This window comes from Nematostella vectensis, chromosome 11 (assembly GCF_932526225.1).
Source record: "Nematostella vectensis chromosome 11, jaNemVect1.1, whole genome shotgun sequence".
Classification (NCBI taxonomy): domain Eukaryota; kingdom Metazoa; phylum Cnidaria; class Anthozoa; order Actiniaria; family Edwardsiidae; genus Nematostella; species Nematostella vectensis.
In genome coordinates, this window is record NC_064044.1 from 7032347 (window position 1) to 7048208 (window position 15862).

General features: G+C 37.1%; 3 protein-coding genes across 4 annotated transcripts; 2 read left to right on the top strand and 1 right to left on the bottom strand.

The window, feature by feature from the left end:
- Window positions 1-2: 2 nt before the first annotated feature.
- Window positions 3-1232, top strand: LOC5505272 (F-box/LRR-repeat protein 15). Its single transcript, XM_001626059.3, has one exon. It carries the CDS (start codon window positions 9-11, stop codon window positions 945-947), a length of 939 nt encoding a protein of 312 aa, XP_001626109.3. The 5' UTR covers window positions 3-8; the 3' UTR covers window positions 948-1232.
- LOC116613083 (dual adapter for phosphotyrosine and 3-phosphotyrosine and 3-phosphoinositide) lies at window positions 1117-12373 on the bottom strand. Of its 2 annotated transcripts, XM_032373697.2 has the most exons (10): window positions 12222-12373; window positions 11302-11424; window positions 10400-10533; window positions 5903-6036; window positions 5221-5268; window positions 4783-4785; window positions 4144-4206; window positions 3316-3401; window positions 2671-2758; window positions 1117-2586 (listed from the first exon to the last, which is right to left on the bottom strand). In XM_032373697.2, the coding sequence occupies exons 1-10, from the start codon at window positions 12338-12340 to the stop codon at window positions 2542-2544; spliced, it is 843 nt and encodes a 280-aa protein (XP_032229588.1). In that variant the 5' UTR covers window positions 12341-12373; the 3' UTR covers window positions 1117-2541. The 2 variants fall into 2 exon arrangements, with proteins under 2 accessions (XP_032229588.1, XP_032229589.1); XM_032373698.2 differs by lacking the exon at window positions 4783-4785.
- Window positions 12374-12527: 154 nt separating this feature from the next.
- Window positions 12528-14668, top strand: LOC116613085 (anaphase-promoting complex subunit 13). Its single transcript, XM_032373701.2, has 4 exons — window positions 12528-12640; window positions 12851-12938; window positions 13463-13510; window positions 13816-14668. Exons 1-4 carry the CDS (start codon window positions 12632-12634, stop codon window positions 13911-13913), a joined length of 243 nt encoding a protein of 80 aa, XP_032229592.1. The 5' UTR covers window positions 12528-12631; the 3' UTR covers window positions 13914-14668.
- The last annotated feature ends 1194 nt before the right edge of the window (window positions 14669-15862 follow it).

Here is a 15862-nt window from a genome sequence, read left to right on the forward strand (position 1 = left end):
GATCCGTGATGGTAACACTCTCGGGTCCCCTGATCGATTCCAAGATGGAGGACATTGTTAGAAGTCGTGCTGAATTTTTCGATCTCCCATGGGAAGATGTAGTGTTTTCACATATTCTCTCGCACCTCAAGCTATCTCAGGTATTCCTTTTGCGTCGGGTTTGTCGAACGTTCCATGAAATGTGCTCCGTGTATTTTAAAACGAGCTCGAGTTTGGACTTCAGTGGCGAAACAAGGTTGACTTCAGAAGCTCTGCGGATAATTACTCGAGAAAATATAAGTTTGCAAAAGCTTGTACTTAAAAACTGCAAGAACCCTTTAAAAGAGGATGCATTGAAGGATATTCTTCAGAGAAATCCACGTCTCATAGTGCTTGATCTAAGTGGTTGCTCTACTCTTACTAATCTTACATCTTTCACGATTGCCGAGTTTTGCCCTTTATTGAAAGAAATTCGATTGTCAGAGTGTCGATGGGTTTCCCCAGATGGGATAATCCAAGTGTCCTTGTGTTGCAAAGACTTAGAAATCGTCGATTTAACAGGATGTTGGGAAATAACTGATCATTCCGTGTGCTCTCTCGCGTCATTTTGCAACAAACTTAAAGTCATTCTTCTTAATGGCTGTTACAGCATAAGCGATGACTCTGTCCGGGCCATTGGCCGTTTGTGTCCGAGTTTAACAGATCTTGGACTATGCGGATGTTGGCGTGTCTCAAACCCGGCTATATCCCATATTGGGGAATATTGTAGCAAGCTTAAGTTCCTGGCTGTTAAAGACTGTAGGGACGTAACCGAGGCCAGCCTTGCGAGGTTGCGGGCGCGAGGAGTTGAGGTTGATATCGCTAAACCAATGGGTCGATACTCTGGCCTGTTGCCGCTTCATATGCACCATGTGCCCATGCCAGAATATGCACACTGGAATGTGCCTTCTTTTAATTTGAATACTTGAATCTTGATGTAAGCAGAACACTATTAAGGGGATATCATAAAATATCATAGCGAACTTTTTATAACCATAGTAAGTCAAGACTTTTTGTATGTCACAATACCCTAATTCTAGCAGGTTTCTTATGTAAGATCATGTAATGAAACGAGTTGGGGCCAAAACAAATGCTTGGTGATGTTTTAATATTTAAGTTTATTATTCATTTTCATAAATCATATTGATTGTAATGTACACAATTATAAGACAACTGTCAAATTTTAAAAAGATAAAAATCATCATCATACACAAGATATTTTTCTGACTCAATTTGTCTTAATTAAAATTTATGTTCAAGGCAGGGAAACCCTAGACTATTACACTGATTTATCAGAACTTCAGTGATCAGAGGGGAAGTAAAGCAAACCATCTTGGAGTGTCTGAAAAGAAACCAGGCTACTAGGGCTTTCGCAATTCAAAAAGAATTTTGTCGCTTTAGTACTTATCAAGGGATGTTAGAATCAATTAATAAATATACAGTAGATACCAAATCATAAATAATTTGCTCAAAATTCAGTCAACCAAGATCAATTATATTTTATGATTTGATTAGCACTTTTTAAGGTTGTGTCAGTAAGTTGTTACAGAAATTCAGATTTTACAGTGGAATCCCAATAACTTAAACCCCCTACTAACATGCAAATTTAAACTATAAACTCCCCAGTGTTAAACACTCCTTTCTCGTGGGGACTTTTAAAAGACTATGAGTTCCCTAAATACCCTCATTTTTTTAAGGGTTAATGTTAATGGTGTTCCACAGTACATTGAATATTGATAAAAGATTAATTTAATACTTCTTTCTATATATATTTCCCTAGATGTCCTATCAAACACACATGCTTTCTACATTTATATAATTTACAATATCATACTTTTTTCTATTATACTCCAGCAAGGCATTGTGGGTCCATGGGGTACAGTGTTAACTCCCCACCCCCTTTGTACTAAGATTTTAGAAGAAATGTATTGGGGCTAAAACCACATATTTGGCTTCTGCCATGTGTCATTTATCGACGTTCCCAGATCCACCCCTGTAAGAATTGAGACAAAGACAAGCAATTCTCCTCCTATAAACTGTTGCATACATGTATTAAGCTAGTATATTCATTCTTTGCTTGCAATCACCTTAAAAATATTGTCAAAACACTTTGACAATAAATGAAAAGGTTATAGTCCAGTTTTAAAATTCTACTGTGGTCACAACACAGAATTAATAAGTGAACATAAATGCACATAAATCCACAAGTGTAGTATTCTTAGTTTGTTCAAATGGTTTCTTGCCATTAATTAGCTAGACTTTTGCCGTATTTATACATCCTTTGTATACCTTTCCAAGAACAGTGGAATTCGTAGACTGGACAATTAGATGGTGACCTTCAAAAAGGGTTATGAAAAAAGAAAGTACAGTAAAGGGAAAGACCTTGAATATCATTTATACAAAGAATTATCCCCATTAAGCCCCAAAGAGAGGTCACCTCCTCGGTTCCTCCATCAATGAGTTGACAAATAGTGACAATGCAAACAAAGTATAGTCTAGTTCTGTCAACCTAGATTTGTTGTGTTATCTAACAGATGACTGACGCTTTTTCCCAATAGACAAATTCTCCTGTGGAGCAATGAAAAGAGATTAAAATGTAGCATGACCAATTCCATTACTACACAATTTATTTGACAGACAGTTATTTCTCACCAGCTTCCATTGCAGCATTTTAATCCAGTCTTCAGCTTCTTGGGCGGAATTTGCAAAGCAGTAAAATGTCCTATATGGCATTACAATTCTGTAAGAGAAACACAGGGTTTATGGTTAAGAAAGATTTCTCCCTGTGGTTGTTTGTAGCATGTGTAACCAGTCATAGATATCACAATGGGAGAGGATTTTGCGATTCTTTACAGCAAGATCAAGAAAACGGTGAACACTGGAAATATGTAAGGAATGTTTTTTCGACCAATCACTCATGAGATATTCAAACAGTCAATTAGAAACATAACTCAACAAGTCTCAGTTTCTGAATTTTGGCGTCTGATTTGTCAGAAGAAAATAAACATTTAAAAAAAACACATATTTTTAGGTGTTCACGGTTTTAATGGTTGCACTGTAAGAAGATTACACTGCTTCTTTTGCAGACAAGAGAGGAGTGCACATAAACAACAAAACAAGAACACAATTGACAATGTTGAATCCTTCCAGAAAAAGCTGTCTTCAGTGCCTGTTTTTCTCAGCTTATAGTGTTTATAAGATGATTGATTTTGCTAATGGGTATGCTATCCATGGTGGTAACAAAGTACAGTTCAGTGACCCAATCTTTTAAACAAACCAAACATAATGTAATCTTACCTAAAACAGTTAGCTTTATTTTGAGAGTCATCTTTTGCCACTTCATAACATGCCTCCAGATCTAAAACTTTGATTGGTTCTCTATCCTGTAATAATAAAACATGATTAATATTAAACAAATAAAAGGTATTGTATTTTCTTAGGTGTATAGGGTATGATTTATGTTTCCTTGGTTGATCTGTATTTTTCCTAGTCTTACAGTCTGTCCTTTCATGTCTGTAGTTCGTAATAAATAGGCAGTAGTCAGTATCCACTTCAAAACCATAGTATGATAAGCATGCCTGTCAACCTCCAAAAATCTTAAGGCTTGGGGGGAGGGGTGGAGTATCTTTTTTTGGGGAAGGGGTGGGTATACCCTCATGGGCGTTTGTCGTATAGAAGGCTCTTGCTCACAAATCCACTTATATATCTCACAAGGGTTTTAGATAAATTGCGCTCCCAAGGGAATTATTCTAATGGGAAATAGGCAAAATGTCGGTTTTCTATAGAATTATTTTTTGGAAGCGATAAAAATCGCAAAAAAGCGGGAGATTTTGTGCTCAACGCGGGAGAGTGGAAGAAGGGGTCCAAAATCTTGAGACCTCCCTGATGTGAGAGAGTTGACAGATGGATGAGTAGATGAAAGAAATAACCACAGGAAACTCACATTTCAAAATAAATTTCTATATCAGTTAATATGTGACATTAGCGAGACAGATTCAATTCAATGTAAGTTTCTGTCTACAGTAACTTGGCACATACTTGTGATTTATATTCTGATGTAATAGCTTTAAATACAATAAACGCCGAGTCTGGCTCCATGCTGTATTTCTCTACAGTTTTACTTACGCCTTTTGTCTTATAATATCTCAACTCATTCTTGATCAGTACAAACCATCTTGTTCTCCAGTTCTGCAAAACAGCAAGCATCAAGATTATATTTATTACTATCGTCAGATTATCATCAACATTATAATTATGTTCATCACTATAATGCTGCTGCTATCAATTGAACCAAACACACTACAGCCTTACTCCTCAATATTTAAAAGGGAACATACAAAATTGAAAAAACGAGCGACACAAAAAGCTCTGCGCAGGAGGGTAAGGTTTATATTGTTATAAAATATTAACCTAATGGAATTTAAAGTTTATTTTTTTAAACTTTTATCATGCGACATTTTATCAAGTGACATTTTATTTCAATGTGTATATGATCAATTTGAAAAATCATTAATTGTGTTTTGACATTATTATCTGTTTTTAATGAATTCAAATGGTATTAGGTACAGTATTTTATTATAAACCAGTTTTATAATCATTTTTTTTTCATTTTCTCACACCAGCTTCCTTCTGCTATAGTTAACAAAGTAGGACCAGCCAGAAAAAGAAATCCCTGATTTCTTTAGACATGAACTGTACTGAGAATGATTATGAAACTGGCTTACTTTTTTTTATAATGGTATTCAAATAATCACTTTGACTCACTTTCTATAAAAGACAGAGCAGCCCCAATGGTCGGAGAGATTGCAGGAAAGTGATCATCATATGTCAGGGGTAAAATGAAAATAATAATACAAACTTAACAAAATTTAGAGTGTCTTACATGTGGAAAACTGATCAAAACATCTGTTTAACATTTTAAAGTGTGAAGGATATGAATACCTAGTGATTGCATTAATAAGTGCATTTTTTTAGTTAAACTAGTTCAATGTAACGTTTACCATTATTTCATAAGAAATAGTAGAGTCATATAAAGGAGATATGATATTTAATTGAAATGAATGTAACAACTGCAGTGTTGGTAAACATAAGAATGGGACAGAAACCACCTAGTTTAAGGTTTGTGTCATTTAATTTAAATATTTTTTCAAGAGAAAATCATAGTGAAAAATTTAAAAAATAAACATGCAAAAAAATACTCACCTTAACTGTTCCTCCCAATTTTGTGAGGTATCCTTCTTTAGATCCAAACTTTAGGAAGAAATAAAATAAACAAAGATGGTGAATGGATAGGTATAAATAGATGGGTAGAAGAACGAAGAAAGAAGAACTGAGGACTGAAGTAAATTTTGTACATGGAATCTAGATTGAATATTACAGTTTTGTCTTCGAAATCAAGTTAAAAAAAATGTGCGACATTGTTAAGTTTCTTCCAGGCTGTACTGTATGTTCAGTGATGGTTGTTCACTTTTCTCCAGACCATTAACATTAACATTGACATAATCAGCATGGGCACTCCAGCCTTCCTCCTATCTTTATCAAAATTCAAAAAGAAATGTATGGGAGAGGCAACTACTTTTCATAAAAAGATTTCGGATAGGAATTTTGGAAAATGAAATAGGGAAATAAAATTTTCTGTAATAATTTTTTTTTTTGCTGAGACTAACAGTACCAAGGCAATAAAGGCAGAGCTGTAGCAGGCCTAGAAATATAGGTGGGGCACAATACAGAAAAAATAAGAAAATAAGGGGTCACAGCCACTCCCCTACTAGTCATTTTCTTATAATTTTTTTAAAATATTTGGGGGGGGGGGCCCGTGCCCCCAATGCCCTACCCCCCTGCTTCGGCCCTGAATGGTTATAAATATAGTTTGTATGTGACTCACAGATTGTATATGTCCTTCTGTTGGGGATTGGCCTGCACGGTTTTTACCCCACTCTGCATGAACTCTCACTTTTTCGTACGTTGATGGCTCATCAATGTCTCTTGGATATGGATATTTCAAAAGGGTTAAAACTCCTGAAAAACAAACAGAATGTAAAATTAGTTTCCCTTCCTCTACAAGATGGCAGCCATGATGCACTTGAGGCTAGTTTTTCGCTGTAAAAACACCGGGCCTGCATTGCAGGCTATACTAAAGATATAAGTATACATTCTTCTTAAATATATACACGGCAAAAAAAGTCGAGTATTCTCAGATATACTCCCAAGGGCAGATTTAAGTAAGATTCGAAATCTGCCTCTGTCTTCCTTGCGTCTTCCCCCTAGGGGTAAATATTCCCGTGTCTTCCCTAAGTATTCTCCGAATATACTCAAGACTATAAATTACAACAAGTAATACCCTAATATACACCGTGTGAAGACACGTGGAAGATGCGAGTATGCATCTAATTTACACGACATGGAAGACAAGGTGCATACTAAGTGTCTACCTCATGTCTTTCCCAAATAATCCACGGGTGTAAACTCGTGTTTTACACAAGTCTTCCCCAATGGTAAGACATGACGTCGACTCCGCGTCTACTCGAATATTCTACAGTGTAAGATCTGGAATATGCCCCATGTCTTACGCACATATTCGCATGTCTTCATTACCACCCTTTGGTAACCCCCCTTTTGTTCGTATTCGCATGCCTTCCCCTAATAATCCACTGGTGTAAACTCGTGTATTCTACAAGTCTTCCCCGGTGGTAAGACATGAGGTGGACACCGCGTCTGCTCGAATATTCTACAGTGTAAGAACTGGTATATTACCCATGTCTTACGCACATATTCGCATGTCTTCATAACCCCCCTTTGGTAACCCCCCTTTTGTTCGTATTCGCATGTCTTCCCCTAATAATCCACGGGTGTAAACTCGTGTTTTCCGCAAGTCTTCCCCGGTGGTAAGACATGAGGTCGACTCCGCGTCTGCTCGAATATTCTACAGTGTAAGAACTGGTATATTTCCTATGTCTTACGCACATATTCGCATGTCTTCATAACCCCCCTTTGGTAACCCCCCTTTTGTTCGTATTCGCATGTCTTCCCCTAATAATCCACGGGTGTAAACTCGTGTATTCTACAAGTCTTCCCCCCGGTGGTAAGACATTAGGTGGACACCGCGTCTGCTCGAATACTCTACAGTGTAAGAACTGGTATATTTCCCATGTCTTACGCACATATTCGCAGGTCTTCATAACCCCCCTTTGGTAACCCCCCTTTTGTTCGTATTCGCATGTCTTCCCCTAATAATCCACGGGTGTAAACTAGTGTTTTCCGCAAGTCTTCCCCGGTGGTAAGACATGAGGTCGACTCCGCGTCTGCTCGAATATTCTACAGTGTAAGAACTGGTAAATTTCCCATGTCTTACGCACATATTCGCATGTCTTCATAACCCCCCTTTGGTAACCCCCCTTTTGTTCGTATTCGCATGTCTTCCCCTAATAATCCACGGGTGTAAACTCGTGTTTTTCGCAAGTCTTCCCCGGTGGTAAGACATGAGGTCGACTCCGCGTCTGCTCGAATATTCTACAGTGTAAGATTCCCCATGTCTTACGCGTATATTCGCATGTCTTCATTACCCCCCTTTGGTAACCCCCCTTCTGTTCGCATTCGCAAGTCTTCCCCTAATAATCCACGGGAGTAAACTCGGGTTTTCTGCAAGTCTTCCCCCGTGGTAAGACGTGAGGTGGACACCGCGTCTGCTCGAATATTTTACAGTGTAAGATCTGGTATATTCCCCATTTCTTACACGCATATTCGCATGTCTTCATAACCCCCCTTTGGTAACCCCCCTTTTGTTCGTATTCGCATGTCTTCCCCTAATAATTCACGCGTGTAAACTCCTGTTTTCCGCAAGTCTTCCCAGGTGGTAAGACAAGAGGTGGACACCGTGTCTGCTCGAATATTCTACAGTGTAAGATCTGGAATATTCCCAAGTCTTCCGCATGTATTCGCAAATATTTGTACTTATAGCAAAACCGGTACAGGGGCCAGCGGATTATTTCATTTCAAAATTTTGGCGGTCTTAGTTGGTTAACGGTTAACCGCCTCAGCGTTACGCGTGTTATAACTTTGTGTTTTGCCTCTACCTCGAATTCCTATCTTCTTCATGACGCAGATACAGTGGAATGCATATTATAAAGTTAATGGTGAGTTAAGAATATATTTTGTGGGTCAGGATATTCAGAGGGGAAAGCTTCGATAACGGTTGAAACAATGTCCTAACAAACTAAATTATTAAACTTACAATACCATTTAGCCAAGCTATTTATTTATAAGGAGATAAGCCAATAACCTTTAATTTTTTTGGATAACAGCGAAGCAAACAAAGAACTTATTCTGTTATGATTTATATTTCGTTCGAGGCTTCGGTAGTGCGATACCAAGCTATTAATCAGCAGCTGACACGCTACTGGTTCATCACTCAGTAAAGAGATTATTAGCTCTGAGGATACTATTTATAAACTTATCAATTTTGCTGTGTAGAGTATTCCTGAGCATTGTAATAATAATAATAATCGATTTTTATAGCGCCACTTCTACTATGAATCCAGTGGCGCTTTACAATATAAAAATTAAGGTAACAATATTTTATATAAAGTATTTAAAACTTAGTAACTTAGACTAAACTAGCTAACTAATTAGCAAACTAACTAATTAACTAACTAACTAACTGACTAACTAACTAACTAGCTAGCCTAGACTAACTAACTAACTCATAGCATCTTTGCCCATCATCAATGGCTCTCAGAATGTCATTTTGTATGCGCGTAAGGGCTGTCTCAGTACTATGCCCTTTTTTGTAGGCCGACTGATAGATCTCATGCAAGCCCCCGCAATCAAGATGTTGGTTTAGTCTATATAAAATAGTCTATATAAAAACTAGGCTGGATAACAATGAACTTTTATCACTTTTGCTGTCTAATGTGTTGCTCTTGTTTTGTTTTTCTTTGTTTTTAAATACAAATAGTAGTACTGATACTTAGGACTGCCTCACTAAGTGCTGATTATTGATGTAACGCGAAATTAGCTATAGAACGTATTTACATGATTGTATGATTTTATCACTGGCTTAGCAACCCATCTACTTCTACAGAAGAATGTTATGGGATTTGTTATTCTGAAGACATTATGCACTTGTATTTTACATTTCACTGACTTACATGTAAAAAAATTGTTAATAAACTATTTTTAACATGAATATTATGTCCAAAGTTTTACTGTCTCCAAACGCAAATTATCACCACGTTTGCCTGATGGACACGAGTTTGCGCCAGCGAATACTAGCGAAAGCGCTTGTCTGCACTGCGGAAGAATACCATAGGAAAACTAGGGGAATATTTAGATATGCACATGTAATCACCTTGTCTGTACTGCGGAAAAAACGCGCTTACGCTAGCGGATACTAGCGTAAGACGCAGCGAATACTCTAGTAAGGGCAGATAATCACCCATAGGAAAACCTAAGGAATATTTAGGTATGCACATATAATCACCTTGTCTGCACTGCGGAAAACACGCGCTTACGCTAGCGGATACTAGCGGAAGACAAGGCGAATACTTTAGTAAGCGCCTAATAATCATAGGTAGGAAGACGTGCGGATATGGTACGTTATCGCTCCCTTCTACCCGTGTAAGACCTGTGTAAGACACAGAATGTTCTCTCGGGCAAGACGCGCGCAGACAAATGGAATATTACAAATTTGCCCCGGATATTCCACATGTCTGCACTAGGTGCAAACTCGACTTTTTTTGCTGTGATAATTATACAGAAGATCCAATGTAACATTTTCCATGAAAAAACGAAGTTGACAGGTTAACGAACTGATAACTATATATTTTAAATTTTCTTGTACCACACCTCAGTTGAAGGGGGGCCTTTTCCTAAACAAGCCTTTTCCTAAACAAGCCGTGCATGCTTGTTGCGAAATTACAATTCAACAATTAGGGATAGCGGATAGGGTATTGTGGACATCAATTTTTACATCTAAGAGATGACCAAATAAAAATATTACAACCCTCTTATCAGAGATTTTTTCAGGTTTTCTATACTTGATGGGAAACACACAAACAATCTTCTGCTATCAAATAAATCTATTTTTGCCCACAACCACCTTGAGACAGCCATTGGGATTGCTAACTTAAAAAATGGCCCTAGCATTTGGGCTAATTTAACATCCTAAGGGATAGAAGAGGCATATATGTAACTTTTTTGGAGGAGTCAACTGTGTGTGTGTGTGTGGGGGGGGGGGGGGGGGGGTTAGCTGTGCACTCAATGGCATTTCTAAGGAAAGTACATAAGAAAAATGGACACTTGTAGTACCTCTCTGACAACATCTACAAATATGACAGCTTAGGAAAAAAGAATTGAATACAACAAAACCTCACTCATACTGTACCTGATTCACCTCCGACGAGAGGCTTATTTTCAAAGTGTTGGACAAATTCATTAAGAGTTGTGAATTTGCCCATTCCAAATGTGTAATGATGCCCTTCTCGGCCAATCTGAAAATGCTTTACTGAGTCTGCACATCTGTAAGAGCAAAGACATTTTGTGCACCAGTTTTAAATAGTTTATAAAAAGGAGAGTATAAAAAATTGGACTTCTTTGTCACCAAGGGAAATGATTGCTATAACAGAAATATTCTTTAATTGCACTATGTACTACTCTATGTTAATCTAATAAATCAGTAGTGAGGAATGCCTTCACTCTCATGTCTGCTTTTAGAATAACTATAGGTTGAGACTACTTATGTTTATCATTTGAATTTCCATCTTTTGAATTAAACAAAATAAATAAGGGGAAATGGTGGGGTGTTAATTTGAAACCAAACGGTTATTTCAAAGTTGAGAGTTTATTTTAAGTTTAATCAAGTTAAATAATCGAAATAGTAAGAAATCATACAACAACTATAACAAATAGTTTAATGTGTTGCTTTTTGTTCAAATTAAAAATAGTAATGAAAGGGTGCAATAAGCCTTACATTTCTTTGGGTGGTAAGGGATACTTATTTTAAGGGTAAAGGGGAACTTATTTCATATTTTGCGCATACTGGGACTGCATATTTGAACTAGGGGGCTTGTTGGAAACTGAGTGCTAAAACAATTATTTACAGTAGTCTACAATTTAGAATCCCCTGGTTTTGGTTAAAAAATGGTGAATCAAAAGAGAGAAATGTTGGCCTCAATCACAACTGAAGTGGACTTAACTTCCTCCCCTCCCTTCACCCCCTTTCAACTGCACCCCTCCCTTTGTTTTTATTTTTAAAAAATGCATACTTCTAGAGAAGCCACACTATACCTGCATGTTAAGGAGTATTCCCCTTTGTTAGTTGTGCTGTCACGTAATAAATAACTACCGTCCATTCCATTAGCCATGAGTAGGCCCTCGGCGACATGTCGACTGATGTTCCCATGGTACCAGCTGGCAATAGATTGAAGGCAATTAATAGAATAATCCACAGAAATGGCATACTGGATTTATTATCATACAAGTTCATTATCAATGTATTAAACAATAAAATAATCAGATCTAATATCTAAAACAGGAATAGGAATACAAATATTATTTGAATTAATGTTAATAAATGAAAATAAAAAGTTGGTTTAATGTACAAATGGCTTAAAATCCATCAATTTACGTCTCTAATTCGCGTTTCTTTTGCGCTTACGATATTTTAATCTTTCAGATATAAGGTTACATAGTTACATTTTGTCTAAAAACGTGGTTATACACTTTAGTTGCAAAAACGATATCTTTTCCTTTAACCGAATTTTATCAATCTATATAAGTTATTTTTGCTTGTGTTTAATGGATCATGAAGGACGATAAACAATTCCTTGTTAAATTATCAATCGCTTCTTGTACTTTATATTTGATATGAAAACAAAACCTTTGTCAGGTTATTTTTCCAATGGCTTTCGGAGCGAAATAACAAGGGTTTTTTTAAGATAAGTCTGCGAGAAGAGCAAATAGTAAGGGAATAAAGGCTAAGCGCTGTTCTCCTCCAAACAAGTGGAGGTTTCCTCAAGATCTTCAATCAAAAAGCTTTTTCATTTAGCAAACAGCTGTTCACCAACACAGTCTACAAATTCTCCAAAAAATAATTCCACTAACCTCAGATGCTCCTCATATCGAAACCATTAAAGTATATTGGAATAGATTTTAAGGTAAAGCCTCAACATTGATAACTTTTTTAGAGAAAACCCTCGTAAACTTACTTTAATTGTTCGACTTCAGCGTCTACGTCTTCCACATCCGCCATGTTTGAGATCGAAGCCGCCTTGGCGCGTTTCGTAATTGTTCCTGGGTCCCCTGGGGTTTCCCCGAACCGCATCATTTTAGACGTTGCGGGGGTGGGTGATATTGTTCTCTAATCTTTGGTGGTTGAAACGTGAAAAAACACCCATATGACGTTTATACTGACAATAAAGTACTTAGTGGTAATTAATTTAGACAAAAAGGTGTTTTCTTGTCTTTCTTTTACCTTTTTTGGATATTTCTCTTCTTGAAGTCTGGGTGCCAGTGTGCATTGACGTTATAAACATGGAACGCCTGCCGGATTCGGACCGCGCGCGCATTCCTGATTAAAAGTTTGCAAGTAAGCACATTTCATCGAGGTCAATTTATAATGTCGAAGGTAGGAAAATATCGTATACTTTTAGTAAAGAAAGGTTGTAGTCATAACTCTACCTTCAATAAGGAACGCATGGAGTTAAAGAGCTTCGAATTTTTATAATTCGTTCGAGTAAAATTGCCCCCTCGAGATCTTCTCTTAGTGCAAACCCTGCAAATATTGCGGCCAAGTTCTTGAGATGTGTCCATGATTATGGCTTGTTTTCGCTTGTAGGACGGCGAATGGTCGTATGCACATCGCGATGGAAGATTATTGGATGTGATAGATGATGCCTGGAAAACTGACCAACTACCAAAAGACGGTGAGAAAAATAAATAATGATTCTCATTAATAGAGCCGAAACTATTCACACAACGCCCTAATCTGCCTAGTTGTATTCCGACAATATTTCACCAACTTTTAAGAACATGCTTTTTAGTCCATTTTTAGTCCTGATGTGTTCTCAAATGCAGAATTAAATTTTGCTCATAGTAACAACCTTATTATTGCTATTGATCATTAGTAATTCCCTTCCTTATAACTCATAGGGTAATATTTTTATATACACTAAAATTTAAGATTCAGCCTTAAGGGCCTATGGTACTATCTTTTGAGTCCGTTGCTAGGGAAATGCGTTTGTTTTATAAAAGCCTCTGTGTTTTGTCAAATCTCCTGGAACTTTCAACATAAAGGTTTTAGACATAAATGACACAAGTGATGATGTCATCTGACTCCTCACATGGTCACATGACCCAGAACATAAAAATGTGTCGGAGAAGCTACTGTTCAAATTTTATGTCATATTTTTGGCAGAAATATTTTGACCTACCATCTTTTCATGTGTAGATATCGCAGTACCAGAGTTTGAACTCCCTCCAGTTGACGACAGTGATAGTAAGTTTGTTCTAGTTTTGAATCTCTCCTTTCCCCTGACCATGACCCCAATTATAAATTCTTTGAGGTATACAGTTTTCACCAATCAAAGTTTGACTTGATCAGAAATGACAGAGTGTTGCAAGTTTTCCAAGTGTTGTCGAATGAGCACTTGATTGGCTGGATTGCCAAGGGTTGTTTACAAGTTGAATTTAATTGGTCAAGTTCTAAAGGTCATTCACATGGCCTACTTTTTATATCCTGACTGCTAATGATAAAGATCAAGTTTTGAGCTTTCAATGTACTTAATGTCTGTCTCCATCTAGACCACTGTAATATGGACTCCTTGAAAGAGCAAGATCAGAAGTGGACAGACCTTGGAATCTCTCAGCTTCAAGAGCAGCAGCAAGCCCCTAGTAATTGATGTATTCAGTTTGTTTTCAAACAAGATAGAGCTGCACACCTCAGATCTTTCAATCCGAGAGCCTTAAGGCTTGCTTGTTGGTAATTTTGCATCTGTTGCACATGCGATTTTACCAAAATGCAATTCTTATGGTTCAGTGATCAGGAACCCAATAACTGCAGCACAGTTGTCTGATATCGGTGCATGAAACTGATAGTCACTACAGTTTTTAAATTCATCTAATATAATAACTTCCAAGGGCTTATTTTATGACTATCTTGATAATTCAATGCACTGACAGTAGGTGAGTAGAGTACAGTAGATTCTTTTTGTAGTCCAAAATTCAGGAAGACAAGTGCTTAGTAAAATAAGCAATGTGGGTATAGTTAGGTTGTTTGATCAAACAATTTTAATGCAACAGTTTTTAAAACCTTTTTATCAAAGAGCTGTACATTCTTGCTCAAAACACTGCACCGTAAAATACCATAGAAAAATCAGAGCATTAACACAAGCAATTTTGACATTGATGACGACATTGCTGTTATTAGTAGTCTGTGGTTATTATGCTTTCAGTGTTTAATGAAGATTATTCTCCTACACTTCTAGAGATATCCAAGCTGTCTGCTCATTAACAAAGAGCTTTAAGACTTGCCCTTGTGTAGTTCCGCATCGTAAAGTGCACTACAACCAAGTTCGATGTCTGGGGAAATAATGGCCATATAATTACTGGTGTTAATATTTATTATGACAAATAAAGTGTTCTTGATTGGTTTTGAGAACTGTGACATGATAACAGCATGGTAATAGGTGTATGAAGATAATAACTGTTAGACAAGCCTTTATCAGGAATATGATAGCAATTGCCTTTGTTAGTCATGTATTTGTATTCATGTTCTGACTAAAACAACTACAGACCAGCTGTAGCAGGCCCGTATCCAGGGGGCAACAAAAAAAAATGTTTGGCTGGATATACCGTGCACATCATGTCTTTAAATGACTTTTTAAATCTTTTTATAATAATTATCTTTATTATTATCGCTCTATGTTAAAAAACACCCTATTAATAAAATTTTAAATACAATATTGAATTTATTTGAATTACTGGTTGCCTAATTTAATAAGGCAAGGGAGCAGTATACTGGAATATTTGTCTGCTGAAATGGAAAAACGAACCACTCCGCTCAAAATCCTGGCTACGGGCTACGGGAAACTAGGTGGATTGTAAAGGCATGGTGGAATCAGAAACAAACAGTTTAACTTCAAGAATTAGGAGTAAGTACGCAGCTGCTTTGTCTCCTATTATCTTTGTTTTACAAAGGAGTTCTTTTGTCTCTATTCTTCTTGTTCTTTGTGTGGAGGTGCGGATATTGTTCATTTGCCCAATCAAATTGCAGCTTGTAAGAGCTGCATACTGACCCAGAATTAGCCCTGGATTTTTTTTAGCTCAAGTAGTGTAAAACATCCCACTGTTTAATGTTCATTTATTTCTCTGAGCTTTTTACTCATGCTTGCATGATCCTTATGTTAACAATTGGCAAACATCAGTATTCTGTATTGATGGGCTTGGTGTGGCATGTTTCACTTGTTAAAAGAGGAAAAAGGAGGCACTGAATGAGCATTTAGGGTACTTTGTCATGGGGGAATAGGTTTTCTGATCAGCCAATTCACACCTAAAATGGTACCCAGATTACAGATAAAGGGGTGTAAGGGAGGCTTATATGGCGATAAAAAAGAGCAAATGCAATATTCCAACACCTATTTTTAAAAAAAACTCTACTTTGGTCTCAAAATCAGTCCTTTCTTCTTGAGTCTAAAGAGCAAAACGTTTCGGCAAATACTTTTTCCTCTAAGACGAGGCTTCTGTTTTGGTGAACTAGAAAAAGGGCTTACTCCGGCAGTGGGTGTTCAGATTCCCCCAACTATCCATGTCCCAAACTCAGACAGGGTTTTATATGAATTACACATACTAG